The following is a 16,069-nucleotide window of genomic DNA, read 5'->3' as shown; positions in this document are numbered from 1 at the left end:
GGCTCTGTCGTCAGATTTCAAAGAGCATACTAGATACCTCCTTGTGTGCTGTGTGTGAGGGTGCATTTCTGCATGTTAACCATGGAACGAATTTTCTTACCTGAATGCTACTGTAGCAGTGTTTTATGATGCTGGTGACTCATGTTATCTTCACAGATATGTTCCTTTCATACCTGTGGACATCTATTACATCCGCATTTATCATCATTATTATTAACATTTGGAGGAAATGCAGAAGGGCTTTGTTGCATCTTAGTATAGTGGCTGCCATTGTACATATAGAACTTGATGCTGTTTAAAAGGAGGCTCATTCTATTAATGTTATCAAACGTATGACCCCTTTTAATGAAGATCATATGCTTGAGACTGGAATTTGAATATGTGCATATTTGGCAACTGTACCTCACTGTATAATATGGTGGTGAATTGATGCAGTTTGGCTTCAGATGGAGTACTGGCATATGTGTATCCTCTGCACCACCCGTCGCTTACAATGGATGCTTCAGCCCAGATGACATTTCTTGGTTTGTCGGAAGCAAAACTCCTTAATGAAATGGATTATCGTACGAGACACCAAATTGCAAGACAAGAAAATGGACTGACCTTTTGGTCCTTTAAAGGTAAGCTGTTCAGTTTGATAAAACAATATGAAAAGAACCTGGGTGTGTTTTGACCGCTTTTTAAAAAGAAAGAGAACAGTGTTCAGCTCTAGAAAAATTTAGATTTCTTTAATATAAAACAATAATAAAAAAAATGTCATTTTGTGTTTTTTTTCCTTTTTTATTTTCCAGTTGTTGGTTGTATCTTGGTATGTGATATTATCAATTTGGGTCTTTATGTATTGTCATTAAATGTCATTTTTTCCACGCATTCATCCAGGTACACAGTGTGGCAGAAGAGTGTATTTCTTCAATTATAGCAAAATCAACATGTGCTGTACTTGCACTTCAATGACTGTCATACAATGACTGAGAGGTAAATTATTTCACTGTTTGCTATACTTCTGTGACTTCAATTTTTTGCCCGCTGTAAGGAGTTATTCTGCTATTAGAAACATATGCCATCTTCATTTTTTTTTGTTGTGATTCCATCTTGCAGAGCACCGCAACTAACTAAAAGAGAAATGAGTTAACAAGTTCAAAATGATGATGTTTCAAATAAGTTATTGCGTGAAATTTTATAAAACAAAATGAAAAGAAGTCTGAACAATAATTGTGTTTACACTGTATTTTGTTATTTGATTTTATTTATCCTCACACTTGTTTAGTTAATCAGAAAACAGGAAACACACTTTCAAAATAAGGTTATGGTTGGACACAATGGCCCCTTGTACTCCTGATATGTGCACAAATATATTGTAATAGCTGGTTGCTTGAGATATATAAATCCATGCAAATGTTATGGTATTACAGCAAATGTTGATATACAGAAGGTGCCAGCTGGTTAACAAACAGTGAAACAGTCAAATAATTATGCAGTTGTAAATACATTAAACTAATTTTCTCATTTTTTGACCTGTAAATATCTGTAATCATGAAAAATGATCAATTTATTGTATTGAAAAACAACACAAACTTGTAGCAAAAGTGTATTTTAACGCTAGATGTGAGTATATAGTTTTCCAGGAATAAAAACAAGGTAATCTGGGTAGTCTTAGCTGATTGAAACCCTAATAACAAATTAGTCAACTAATTGATTAAGAGGGGCAGCTGTAGAAGTACAGTCATATTAATCTAACAAATTCAACACTATTATGTCCTGTAATCACTACAGCATGGCAACTGCCTTAATAAATCAAATAGTCTGTCATTTTACATTAGCGTAATTGTACATTAACCTGCACTGCCATGTTTTATTAGAAGCGTATGTTGTGTATTTGCAAATTTGACAAATAGATGAAAGTAAAACAAACAGTCAGTTCATTTTAATGAATAGTTAGGCATTTTTCTGATTGGCCACAAGAACTGACAACTTTTTATATACTGGATAAGAATGTACAAGACATTGGGGCCTCATAAATACTTCACCACTTCTTATCTTGAAGGGTTGACAAAATAGAATTTGATCTATTTTGCCTTACTGTGTTGTATCCTGTTCTTCAGTTCATCTGCATGTTGCAGATTTGATATTTTTAAATGTATTTTTAACCCTGAGGTGAGGTGAAATCGTATAGACTATCCCAGATGTCCACTGAGCACTACAAGTCCAACCCACATTACGAAACAACAATCTCAAGGGATTCATGTAATAACAAACACATCAGCCGTGAGCCATAACGGTGAATTTCAATAATATGTTTAGATAAAATGTTTGGGCCTTACAGCAGGGAGATTGTATTTGAAATGTCTTATGGGGCACTATGTCGAATACTTTTCTTGAATGTAATTGTGCTTTGCTTGTACTTTGGTCTCCAGAGATCTCAGTCCCCCATGAGAGTTTTTAGATATAACATTAAAGGGGCTTGCATGCTGAAATAGCAATAGAGAAGACAGCTACAGAATTTTATGGCTACATCTTTGTATGTTCTGAAAACATCACCCAGAGCAAAAGAGAGAAATCAAACCTAGGTGACTTAATTTTCAAGCAGATTATTAATATCTGTGTTGTACAGCTTTTTTTTTTTGCTGTTTCTCAGCTTGGGTTAATTATAAGCAAACATATAGTGAATGCTCAGAAAACCTTTGAATTTGCCCCCCCCCCCCCCCCTTCTTTTCTTACAGAAGGCACAGAAAAGGGTAATGCTCATATGGAGGGGGGGGGGGTGAAGTGAGCAAAGAGTGTGAATACAGCAGAAAAGAATAACATTAATATGCACTAAAGATGAAAGCGGAATGCTCAAACGCAAATACATTTAGAGCATTCTGTGATCTTGGCATGAATATAATGTTATGGAGTAGGGTAATTTTAAATTAGAAAAGGTGGGATTTAAAAAATGCCAGTTTCAATCCTTGCAGCAAGAAGCAGCCATATCCACAGGAGGCATGTTTATCGACATAAATTCCCCCGTGTAATTTCAAACTATGTTCAGCATTAAAAAGAAGAGGACACCCTGATTTCTGTTTGCCAAATGTAGCTTTTCCTCTCTACATTGCTTGCTTATGCTACAGTCATCTTCTAGAAATTCACTGTGCCTGCACTGTCCTCTCCCTTTCCCTATGCTGTCTTTTTCCTTCAAATTCAATAACCTCCTAGCTGTGTGTTTCTCCAGGGAATCCCCCAGTTCCCTTGGCCCACAGACAGACTGCAGAGTCTGTGGGGAACCTGACACAACATAAACTCCACTGTGAAGCAGAGGTGTCAGAGTCTGTGGGCTGCTTCTCCGCTGATCGAGGAACCATGAAAATGTGAAAGCTTTTTATTCCTTCACACTTTAGAAGTGGCAGAAGAAAAAAACACGTTTTTAACATGAGAGTAGTGTGTTCGCTATGGCCGTGTGGGCTGCAGTCATAGCAACATAAAAAAAAAAAAAACTAAAAAAAAAAAAACTCCTGTGGCCTATTTAGGCATTGTTTATATGAGGGTAGACAACACAGCACAGTTAGCAGGCTTAGCTTGGACTCAGAATCCAAAGTCTTATGGAAAGTATGAGGAAAAGATGATACTGACCTAGTTGGATTTAATTTGTGGATAAAAGAAAACCAGAAGCCTTTTGATTTAAAGTCTAGTCTTTGTTTAAAGATTCCTTTTTTGACTGTTATTACACAAAACTATGTTGGTGGATTCTGAGCTTACTACTGCTGCTCTCGGAGGGGTTTCTCATACTGTACTGAGCATACTTTGCTTTTGTTTCGGTCTATATTTAGATTCCCCCTCGCTTCCTAGTATCATTAAGAGCCACGCAGCAGATCTTTTGACTTGGGAATATTATTTCGTTCCTCGCCCCCCAAAGATCTCAATTAATAATCCAGAGAGAGTAGCTACACAAACATACTATAAGGGAAGTTATTCTGGTAGACATGCGTAGCATCCAGTGTACCTTGCAAGCACTCAGGAGACCTTGTAACCCCAGACAGTTTTTCACCTCTTCTGGGGATAAAACACTCAACCTGACCAACAAGGCATGTCACCCGGAAAAAAAAAACTGTTTGTTTCTCTTTCCACTAAATGCCGCTGAAGTGGCTGTGGAGCAGAGTTGCTGTGTGTGTTGTAGGTTACATTTGTGATGCACTGAATCAGGTTTCTATGTGTTATTCTTTTGTTCTCATGCGCAAGAGTTAATAGCTTTATTTATTCATTTATGTATTCACATTATGTGTCCATGCAGTATGTTAATATGACACAAAAGAATCACATTTTCGCCCTTGAAGTTAATTCTAAATGTTAAAAGTGCTGCAAATTGAGTTGAAATGAATCTAATGATCTCACACTCTAAGTTGACATAATTTGTCCATGTCAAAAATATCCCTCCAAATGAAAATCAGAAATACCGGTAAAACCCAAGTTCACCAATGCGTAATGGGCTACTGTGCAATGCTTTCTAATCATATTACATGTTACCAGAAATAGCAAAAAAGAAAGGTGTTTGTCCATAAAAATGCTGGTTAATGTACTCTGTAGGCTTTTAGTGGAGGATGAGGTTTGAAGTGATTTTGTTTCCAGCATACATTACAAACAGACACCTTCTGTGTAATTACTGGAGGAAGGTATGTAGCAAATTGTTCCCCGGTGCATGCACACCCACACATAAACAACTTTTCAGGCTGATGTTATTATTAGATCATTACACTTACTTGATTATTGATTTACCATAATTGCTGATAGGGGAAATGCTTTTACTTGCGTGGTTAATTTTGTGGCTTTTACTTACCCTGTTGCTTCAGGAGTGTACGCATTTTCTGCTTAGGCACTAATAGCTGAAGGAATAGTTTGGCATTAAGGGAATTTTGCTTATTTAGTTTCTTGATTAGAGTTAGATGAGAAGATCAATACAACTTTTATGTCTGTACGGTAAATATGAAGCAGATCTTGTTACCTTTGGACTAGCTGTTCCCCTGTGTTTCCAATCTCTGTGCTAAGCTAAGCTAACCGGCTGCTGGCTGTAGCTTCATATTTAGTGTCAAACTATTCTTTTAAGTCGCTCTAGATACTGGATAAAAAATCAGCTTAATGCTTGAATTATAAATATCCGCTCTTATGACACTAAAATACAATTCATTTGATATTAATCTAGTGTGAAATCAGCCATTCAGAGGACAAATTGAGGCCAAAAGCAAAAAGAGTCTGTCAGTCAACATCACAGGCAGGTATTTCAATGGAAAGACATGGAGATTTCTTACGTGGATAACACAATGACATATAAGAGCAGTACTAAACTCATCTTTCTATTTTTCACATCCCTTTCCTCACATCTTGCTTATTCTCCTTTTGTCCTAAAAAGAAGGACATTTTTGTCCCATGGGGGATAACAATATTGACGTCAAGAGATGAGTTATTGATTGAGAGGACAGCGAGACAGTTGACATGCAGCAGACTACTTCAGGTACCAAACTGCAGAAGCATTCATACATGTATGCGGCATGTGTGAAGAAATATTCACTTCAGTGTGAGGTGATACATATCTATTGAGTTTTTAACACATGTCGAACAGACATACACATGTTTTGAGGAAAGAGGAAGGATGTTTGTGCTCATCTCGCCTCTGCAGGCCACAAGAGCTTTGCTGCTCACTACACATCTTTACATGTTGGGGAAATTGATGCAACACTGCTTTGTTCTAACGCCCTGCGATATATATGAAGAGATAATGAGAGTGCGTTCTGTCCTGATTGAATGGGATGATGACATCGATATGAAATAGCTCCGGCCTTCCCATGGCTTCTATGTGTGTGTATTCCACATAGATACATCTTCTTGTCTAGCGGGTCATTTGACCTGCTTTGTGCTGATTGAAACACTGGAAAATAAACACACAGCAGTTCAACCCCAAACTGCACCACTGATGTTCAAGAAACGACTGAAATTGGATGCAAGTTCTGCAGAGCTGGTCAATGTCACAGAGAGAGAGAGAGAGAGAGAGAAAAGAGTCAAATGGCTGAGCGGAGACAGTTCTCATGTATCATTTTGTGGAACATATCAATGACCATAGCAACATACAGAGCAAATAGATCCCCACTGGTAATTATGCAAATGTGGATGTGACATGTGAATCTGCGCCCAGCATGATGCGACGAGAGGGGAATTCACCAACATTTGGCTGCTCTGCCTCTGCTACCATTAGCTTCCACACCCCTCCACCACCCCCCCACCCCCCCCTTCTCTCTCTCTCTCTACCCCCCATCACCACGTTTCCATCCCCTCCTCCTCCTCCTCCTCCTCCCTGCCTGCCTGCCTGCGTCCATCTCTTTCCTGTTCTCGCTGCGGTGTTGCTATAGCAACGGAGAAATGTGGGAATACCTCCGTCCTTCAGAGAGAGGGGAGGGAGGGAGAGAGAGAGAGAGAGAGAGAGAGAGAGGCAGAAAGGAAGAGGATGGGAGACAGACAGAGAGGGAAGGGGTAGACAGAAGAAGAGACAAGAGAGGAGAGAAGAGAAGGGAAGGAAGTGTGGAAAAGACTGTTAATGAAAAGACAGAGAGCGAGTGACTGTGACTCACTGCCTGAATGGACACCATCGCCCTGTCACTTAGCCCCCTGACTCCAAGCGTTTGTCCCCCATCCTCGGCCAAAAGCTACCCTCCCATTGATATTCAGTCTCTGTGAAGAAGACGCCACTGTTATCTCAGTGGAGGGGTGGGTGCCAGTGGGGGTAGGTTCGACTTAGATGGCACGGTGTCGCACAGCCATGGCGTAGCTTCACGCTGGGCCCTACGCACGCCATTTGTTTGACGATCCATGTGTTCTGGATGTCTCCATTTGTAGTGAGGCTGCAGTTTCCATGACAACGTCCGGACTAAAATAGCACCGCGCTTTCCTCTCTCTCTCTCTCTCTCTCTCTCTCTCTCTCTCTTTCTCTCTTTCTTTCTCTCTTTCTCTCCTCCGCTCACAATACACTCATAACTGTTCATTCGGGCCTCGTTCTATTAGGCTGAGATGTCCCATACTGCTCATCTCCATTCATCATATGGATTGAAGCACATGTAACCCCCCCCTACATCCACCCACCCATCACAATTTCTCTTCATACACACATACACACACATACACACACACACACACACACACATACACACACAAACACATACACAGGCATTCACACGCACAGGCATTCACACACGCACACGGACACGCGCATCACATCTCCTCCCACCTCTTATCTCCCATTTTCAGTCTCTCGGTCGCCCTGCAACAGATTCTGTCAACATGCATCAACCTCTGCGTTGTCATGACAACGGTCTTGAAAATCACTGCAATTATTTCAACAAAGACAAAAACACTACAGCCACTTGGGGGAGAGGGAGGAAAAAGGATGGAGTGTGTGTGTGTGTGTGTGTGTGTGTGTGTGTGTGCGTGCGTGCGCGTCTGTTTATGTTTATGTTTATGTTTATATTTTCTGTTTATTTGAGTGACATAGAGAGAGAAAGAGATGCAGTGTTGTGAATCGGTGCATGCGGGTTTAGTGACCCTTCAGTGAACTGGTGTGTATCAATATGGCGTTTTCCACAGCAAATGTGCATATGTTAGTGTGTGTGAGCGTATTTCATGTGTATGTACAGTATGATGTGTGTGTGTGTGTGTCTCTCTCAGTCTCATATGGTGAAACTGCTTTCTTTTCCTTCACTTAGACCCTTGAGTAAGTATATGTTGTACTGTAAATCAGTGCAGGTGGACTCACTGACCCATTTGTACAGGTGTATGGTTTTTCAAAGCCAACCTGTATCAGCTACCACACGTGTGTATGTGTGTGTCTGTGATTACTGTACACTGCTGTGAGATAGAAAGAGTAAAACAGATGGGCAGAGACAAATCTGCTCAGTGGTGGTCTCAGAGTCTATTTTATGCTACTTTTTTCATCAAAGTACTTTTGATACTTACTGTAAGTACGACATTCTATATTATGAACAAATCCTATGACCAAAATTAAAAAAAAAAAAAAAATACTTAAAATTGTTTTCATTGCTTTCATCAATTATTTTGAATGCTAGTGAGTATTTATCTCACTAGGACGTGTGTATGGGGTTGACTCAAAATAAACTAATATGCCTGTGTTCATGATAATAAAAGAAAATATCACTAAATGCAAAAAGTGTGGCTTATTTGTGTGTTTTTAATATTTTTTGGACAAAAGTGGAGATCTGTGGTAAAGAGTAATTCAGGCTTTGTTTTTGTTGACAATAAGAAACATGTAGAATATCACCAGACTTATCTGTTAATTAAATTAAATTTGTTCTCTTTTGTTCATTAAATTAGGGTCTGTTGAGTATTAATTTAATCTTGAGAACAGTTATGTTACACTGACAGGCCTCTTCTGTGAACACTGTATATTACTTAGTACAACAGATCATATCTTACACTTATCAAATATGATGTCAGCGCTGTATAGCTCTAAATCTTCACACTCACTAATCCCATTGTATCCCATAAAGCTGCTTTGATACTAACGGATACTTACATGTGTGCAGAGTCAGGGAAAACAACTCCAGGCCCTGTAATTTTGGGGCCAAACCCACAGCAGATGACAGCATGTTATAATGAGGCCCTGGGCCAGTGTGCATGTGTGTGTATGTGTGTGTTTATTCACGTAGGAGGACAGTCTGAGACGCCAGGTGGGTGCGTCAACACTTAACCTATTTTCTTTGTCGAGCTATGAGTGTCCTTAAGAATATATGACAGTGGCTTTAAAGTGGAGTTATCCACACTGAGGGGCCAAACGTACATCCTTAAGATCAAAGGTCAGGTAGTGGAGCTATAAAAGCATCGTCTTCTTTGCTGGAACATACACTTAATGTCAGTCTGACCGAAGATTTGGGATGCTTCTGTCTGTAACTCATTTGACTAAAAGAGGATAATGTGTGAACAAGTACTAAGGTAATTGCATGTATTCATTTGATCTTTTATGTCTTTGAATCTTTTTGGATGTGACATTTAGTTGAGCATGTAATCTAATGTATATGACATTTCATTCACATGTTTTTCATGAATGATTAAATCAAGATGACATAAAATCTGGGCGGAGCGCTACAATATTTTGCAAATGATGACACAACATACATATTTAATATGTTGTTTAATTGATCTGAAAGACACATTTTTGCACAATCTTCACAAGCTCCACTAAAATTTAAAAGTATTCATAAAATTCAGTTCCTCATAGCCTTTAACAATTAAAATTTCTTGCCATTTTTTCCCCCTTCACGTCAGCAGGGGAACTCTTTAAAGGAGGAAGAGACTGACAAGTCAAAAAGATGTTGAAATTCCAGGAAAGTTTGGGCTGTGTGTTTCTTCTCTGTTGCATCTGCTTGACTGAGTGTCGGGAGCTGAAATTCGTCGTAGCTGTAAGTTTTTCCTTTTATTTTTTTTCTATGCTCATAATTAAAAAAGTTAACAATTGTACATAGTATTGCAGTTTCATATTAAGCTGTCTCATGAAAGATACACACATGCAAGATGTTTGTATAATATTACTGACAACATTTATTTGTTGAATGCTAGATTTTTAATATCTGGAAGCCACTTCAGATCACATGAGAGTGATATCATTGCATGTCGCTGCTGATTACACTGTATTTTTCTGCTCAGTGAGTCTTATTATATTTACACACTGTATGTGGCAAAGGATTACTTTGAGCCTAAACTCCAACAGTGTCAAGCATATCTCTCCCAGACACTACAGCGTTGTTCATAAACCTCTTTGCATATCTTTCTCTTGCACTGTAGTTCAATATAGAGTGAACAAATGTTTATGGAACTTATTTATTTAGGTCGTCTTCTTTAAAGCACCTTATCTGGTATCTCAAATGTTATACTTGTGTGTTTGTCACAGACTACAATTTAATCTGTAGCCTTACAGTAACCATTTATCAAGAGTTTAGGTTTAGGTTTACTACTTGCTATAGTGGAATTTTATTCATTGCAGCCTTATCAGCATGTTTTTGTGTGTGTTTGTGTAATAAAATTATATTAAGTTGAAAAAAAATACAGTTTTATTACATTTTATTACATTTTATCTGATCTTTTTTTTATTTTAGTTGATTCAAGTTAAGTTTGCATCAGTTCAGTGATAAATCTTAGTTCTAGGCAGTCTCAGGAAAGTGTTTTGCATCAATTATCAATGAACTTTAAAGGCAAACCATGACTTTGTTGACTTGTATGTGTGGTCTGCTTTTATTTGAGGTTTTACACCCAAATGAGTTTAAATCACTGTGGTGCTAACAGGAAAACAGTGAATCATGTGTCCATAAACCAGCCTAATCAACCTGTGTGTTACGTCACAACCCAAAAATTGAGTCCTCAAGTTAATAATAACGGAGCAGCTTCACAGCATTTGTGTCTTGGTGACGTCACCAAAATGACTCCTCTGTGTCTCAAATCCAGAGTGAATTGTCCAAGATCACAGGTTTCTATATCTGACTTCTGTCTCAGGGTGGATTACTTTTCCCTAAGTACACAGTGTAATGGCTGGCACAGCACGGTGGCATCTCAATCCATGTGACATAATCTGTTATGACTTTTAAGGTGTTCCGACATGGTGATCGATCGCCTATTGAGTCGTATCCCAGGGATCCTCATGGGGAAGGAGTGTGGGCTCAGGGCTTCGGACAGCTGACTGAGGTGCTGCCTGTTATTCTGTGTGTGTGTAGGGAAAGCAAACATGATAGAAATATATGTGTATTATTATTATTATAAATGTCTATATGATTTATACCTCTTTTGTATTTCTTCACAGGCCTGTGTGTACAGTAGCTTTAGATGTGGTGTCATAAATTACAGTATATTTCACTTTCAGTCTCTAATAGACTTAAGTCTTAAGACGGAGGAAAAGCTTGCTTTATAGAGATTTAATTAAATTCCTTCCTACTGTGACATTGTTCTACTCTCAGGCAATTAGCCAGTTTACAATGTATAAACTTATTATTTCCGGCTTTTGTAGACCTTGTAGAAGGGCTGAAATTTGTTATGTTATGTAAATAAATTCCATCTGACCTTAAATCTGCCAAATTTTCAGCAGAAGGTCAGATTTTACAAAAAAATAACCGTGCTGGCAATTTTCCTTTCAGCTGGGCATTAAACAACAGTTTGAGCTGGGTAGGTTTCTGAAGAAGCGTTATGGAAACTTTCTCAGTACAGACTACAACAACAAAGAAGTAAGTGTATTTCTGTGTGTGTTAAATTTAGCTTTCTTTCAGCTGAAGGCCCTTACATGTATGTCTTTCCATTCAGTGTCACCTAATCCTGCTGTCATGTGTTCTTCCACTCCAACATGGGAAATTAAGTTTGTGTCTTGCTAGCCACTGTCTGTAATGAATGTAACCATATACACTAAGTTAATGAGCATGACTCATGTTGGTGATATGACTTGTAATATGCTGTAACATGTGGGGAAATATTGCCCCTGGGCTCCATGTACAGTACAGTTGGCAGCACGCATGTTGGTTCAGGGTGCCCCCAGGGTTGCATGCTCAGCATACTGTCATTATGGAGACATGATTTCCGCTTTCTTTTCCTGTCCTTGTTTTTTTCACACTATGTGTCTTCCTTTATTTTCTCCTGCTTTCTCTTACCCTACCCTCTCTCCCTCTCCATCCTTGCATTCAGTCTTCTTGTCCCTCTCTTAAATAATATGCAATTACCACAAAAATAACAACTCTTCTCAGTATCATTAGTGTTTCGTCGCCCAAGTCTCAGTCAACTCATACCGTACCTTCCCCTGCGCTGCCATGTCTGTTTTAATTTGACAAAAGGGAGGGAAAAAAAGAAGCATTCTCAGCATCACAGGAACATCCAACCTTATCAGTGTGATTTACTGTGTGCAAAAACCTGACACAGGGTGACAGAGAGATATAGACGAGCGAAGGCTGATGTCAGAAAAGATCACAGAAAGACGGATCTTCCCCCCCCTCCCTTGCTCATCCATTTGGATCTCTTCTGACTCCCATCCTCTTTTAAGGGAATACCTCAGTTGACTTGGAATAAATACAGCTCACTCATGATACACTGCTGCTTAGCTGGGTGCATTTATTTTGCATCTTTATTAAATAAAAATAGAAAGTGAATTATGTGCGTTTCCACTTTGCAAATGCAAATGTAGTCCTTTTGAGTTTCAAAGTGCATTTCCACTTTCTATAAAAAGCAAACTAAGCCTGAGTGTCCCATTTGGAAGAACACAGTTGACAGTGGTATCTGTGACAAGTATAGTACCAACATATGCATGCATTTACCATGTTCCCCCCATGTCTCCAACAGTTATATGTGCGTAGCACTGACTACGACCGCACTCTCATGAGTGCCCAGGCCTGCCTCGCCGGGATGTTCCCCCCAACCAGACGCCCACCTCCAATCATGCCCCAGTTACTGTGGTGGCCTATTCCAGTGCACACTATCCCCAGGGCCCAGGACAAGGTGGGCTGCTGAGCCACATAAATATTTCCTTTCACACAGCAGCCATACACAGCTCAATAGAAACCTGCTCTAGATGGAGTTATTTGAGTCTCTCTCTGTAACTCCGTGTTACTGTCTGTGTTCACTTAAAGCTGTGAACCTGGCGCTCTGAAATTCCCAACTGTTTTAAAGTGTGAAATGAACATATAATTGTGCCCAGAAGACTTGCAATACCTGCAGTAATGTGCATTATTTCCACTGATGTTGTGCTGTTGTTTTCGATTTCTCAAGCTGTTGAAGTCTCCAGGCAAAGACTGTCCAAAGTTCAGAGCGCTGATGACGGAGACGTTTGAGAGTGAGACCTACCAGAGGTTCCTCAGGGCTCACCAGGTGATACAAACAGTCCTCACTGTACTGTAACTCATCCTCAGCATCTGTTCAATGACGTGAACGTTCTACTCGCAGCATCACTTTACAATGAGTCATGTGCCTGCATGTCGACCACGGAAAACTTGCTTGTAACTCTGTTGTTTTATATCATCACCATCAGATTTGCCATGAAGAATACTTTTCCTGTCTAACTGCTGCTCTCTCTCTACTTACCCATGCCTTGATTTGTAAATGAACTGACGCCGTGAAATGCACATTTCTGTTTAACAGTGAAATATATACTTCACAGTTGTCGGTGCCAACGTTATCAGCACCTCCAGTGGACGTGTTAGGTATGCTGTAGACATCATGTCCTCTCAGTAATTTTCTCAGGCACGGTGACTCCAGTGCCTACAAAAAGCTGCACAGTGCAAGTTCTCTCACATTCTCAGAGACGCTAATTAACGGTTTGGATTTAATTAGATTAAGAATTACAATGAAAAGGTTTTAATTAAACTGAGTCCCATGTGCTGCCTATTAAGGTGGTGTCTGAGATCAGGAGTGGGAGCCTTCTGCATTGGATTTTAACACCCTCTGCTGGAGGCAAGTTACATGCAAGAACCAAAATGGTGCAATTTTTCACTATGTTGTCCAACCAAAGCTTAAACTAACAACATTCACTACATCAGTGAACATTATGAATCCATAAAAATCAACCAGCTACTGCTACTGTGTGCACTTTTAAACTACAATCAGCAAGAGCCATTGTACGAGCACCTGCAAAAACAACCACAAAGAAGTTTTATATTACCGTATGAAAATGGCAAGTAAAGCATTTAAAAGAGCTGAATGTAATGTTCCTCTTTCACTTCTTTTTTTGCAGAACTTTGTGGAGGGGCTTTCCAACCACACTGGTTATCCAATCTCCAAACTGGTTGGCAAAAAAATATGGAGGGTCTATGACACGCTCACCTGTCAGGTATACTCAATGATTCACAGCAAGAACTCAAACATACAGTAGAGACATGCACATAAACAAGCTTGTATACTACCTGTATTATGCAGTTTACAAATGTGTCTATCATTGATACAAACACCAGCTGCAGAGCAGAGAGAGAGAGAGTCAAACAGAAAGAGAAGATCTGCTTTCTTTCAACACATCTGCAGAGACGGGGAGGGGGGCTGGAGCGTAGGGAAATCATTTTTATACATACAGTAAGACATGAATAGGACAACATATTGAAATGATAATTAAAGCATTATGAGATGGGTGGATTCTAGGCCAGGTTGAATGCGCTCATTCACACTTGCAAAATGAGCATCTGTTATCTTCAGACCAGCGCTAAAAATAGCTGGGATAATAGAAACGATGAAATACAGCCATTTAAACCCCCCTTTGTTGTGATCCATGTGTTGTGTAATCTGATTATTAGCGTGATGCGGGGTAATGAATGTTATTTTCTCGCGCAGAGGATCCATAACTTGACTCTCCCACGCTGGGCCACCCAAGATGTTCTGGACACCCTAAAGAAAATAGCATCCTTTGAGGTCATGTACAGCATCCTCAGTCACAAGAGGAAAGAGAAGGCAAGGCTCTCGGGAGGTGAGGATTCACATTAGAGCAAATTAATTGAAAGCGCTGTTCTGAGAAAGATGGCATTAGAATACAAATGCTCTGTGTGTATCTACTGTTGTGACTTCTGGCCGACGCTTTGTTTATCCCTCTGCCAGTGTAAAGCCTGGGTCAGGGTCAGGTTTCCCAAAAGCATATTAGCACATATGAGCTAATGGGACAAAAATGATCACGGCGCAAAGACAAGATGCTTAATAAGGTCAAAGGGATCGTGTTGGTGTCTGGGAAAAATTTCATTTGCACTGCTGACACTGTGTTAATTTACCAGGCGTCCTGCTGAATGCAATCCTGAGGAATTTCTCTAAGGCTGTAGAGCAAGGGAGCACGCTCAAATTCATTATGTACTCAGCTGTAAGTTTAGCATTTGGGCACGTACACAACACAAATAACACATCGTAATCTATCTCACATGCTGTATCTCCTCACCTCCTTACTGCGTGTGATGTTTGTGTCTCATTCCAGCATGACTCTACACTCATAACCCTCCAGGCTGCTCTGGACGTGTACAACGGCCTTCTTCCTCCTTACGCTGCCTGTCAGCTCTTCGAGTTCTACCAGGAGTATGATGGGTAATGACTTTCCCCCAGCCTTACTCTGTGCACTTTTCTCTTTGCATATTTAATCACACTATGTAGGTCAGATGGCTAAAATACACCACATTTTGAGTGATTGCATTTCACCGTTTAGCAGCACCAAACCATTCTGTTTTCCTTTTCAATTAGATGGAAATATGGCAGCCATCCAGCGCCGCAATGGCCAAATTATCACATGATACAAAGCTATTTACATAACACTTACAACAAATGTGTGTCATCTCATTGTGTTCATCCTAATAATTCCCCAGATCCTATTCTCTGGAGCTGTATTACCGCAATGACTCCTGGCACGACCCTTACCCAAACCCTGTGCCAGGATGCAACGGGTTGAGCCCCTGCCCTTTGTCTATGTTCACTGAGCTGGTGCGGGATGTGGTAGCAGAGAACTGGGAGGCTGAATGTGGGCTTAGGATAAGGTTGTCAAACACAGGTGAAGAAAAAGTAGATTTTTTTTTATATTCTCATGCCTGCACTGGCTTCTATGTGCTTCTATTTCAAAACATACTTTGGCATTGCTAAGCTAAGGTTTCACTGCATTATGTTTATTCCTGTATTCAAACCACCGGAGAGTGGTTTTTCAGCACAGAATGTCTGATTTAAAAATATCAGGGCTTTTCGGAAATGTTCCACCGTCACTTGTACTGGAACCGGATTGTTGTCTCCCACAGGTGTCATAACAGCTCTTGCAGTGGCTGTGGGTCTCCTTGCAGTGGCGCTGTTGTTCAGCATAGGAGTGGCAATCCACAGGAGACGAGCACACTATTCCAGAGAGGTGTAGTGCACACGACTGTCACACATGTGCCAAAAATAAAGGAAGGTGCTTCTCAGATGTGGAGACAGCTCTAATAATAATGTGCCATGTATTTTGTATTCTATAACCTGATTATGTGTGTGTGTGTGTGTGTGTGTGTGTGTGTGTGTGTGTGTGTGTGCGTTTGTGTGGTTCCTTACTTCTAAAATTTCCATGATGTATATTTGCATGACTAAAAGAATATGTAGC

The 16,069-nt window shown here is 39.9% G+C and overlaps 1 protein-coding gene across 1 annotated transcript; it reads left to right on the top strand.

The window, feature by feature from the left end:
* Positions 1-9,338: 9,338 nt before the first annotated feature.
* Positions 9,339-15,915, top strand: LOC121887383 (testicular acid phosphatase homolog). Its single transcript, XM_042398120.1, has 11 exons — positions 9,339-9,428; positions 10,609-10,704; positions 11,151-11,237; positions 12,337-12,492; positions 12,763-12,861; positions 13,724-13,819; positions 14,311-14,443; positions 14,742-14,824; positions 14,936-15,042; positions 15,318-15,499; positions 15,738-15,915. Exons 1-11 carry the CDS (start codon positions 9,339-9,341, stop codon positions 15,845-15,847), a joined length of 1,239 nt encoding a protein of 412 aa, XP_042254054.1. The 3' UTR covers positions 15,848-15,915.
* Positions 15,916-16,069: the final 154 nt, after the last annotated feature.

The sequence above is a fragment of the Thunnus maccoyii genome, chromosome 20, assembly GCF_910596095.1.
Source record: "Thunnus maccoyii chromosome 20, fThuMac1.1, whole genome shotgun sequence".
Lineage (NCBI taxonomy): Eukaryota > Metazoa > Chordata > Actinopteri > Scombriformes > Scombridae > Thunnus > Thunnus maccoyii.
Note: the sequence above shows the minus strand (reverse complement) of the source record. Positions and strands in the feature narration are given on the sequence as shown.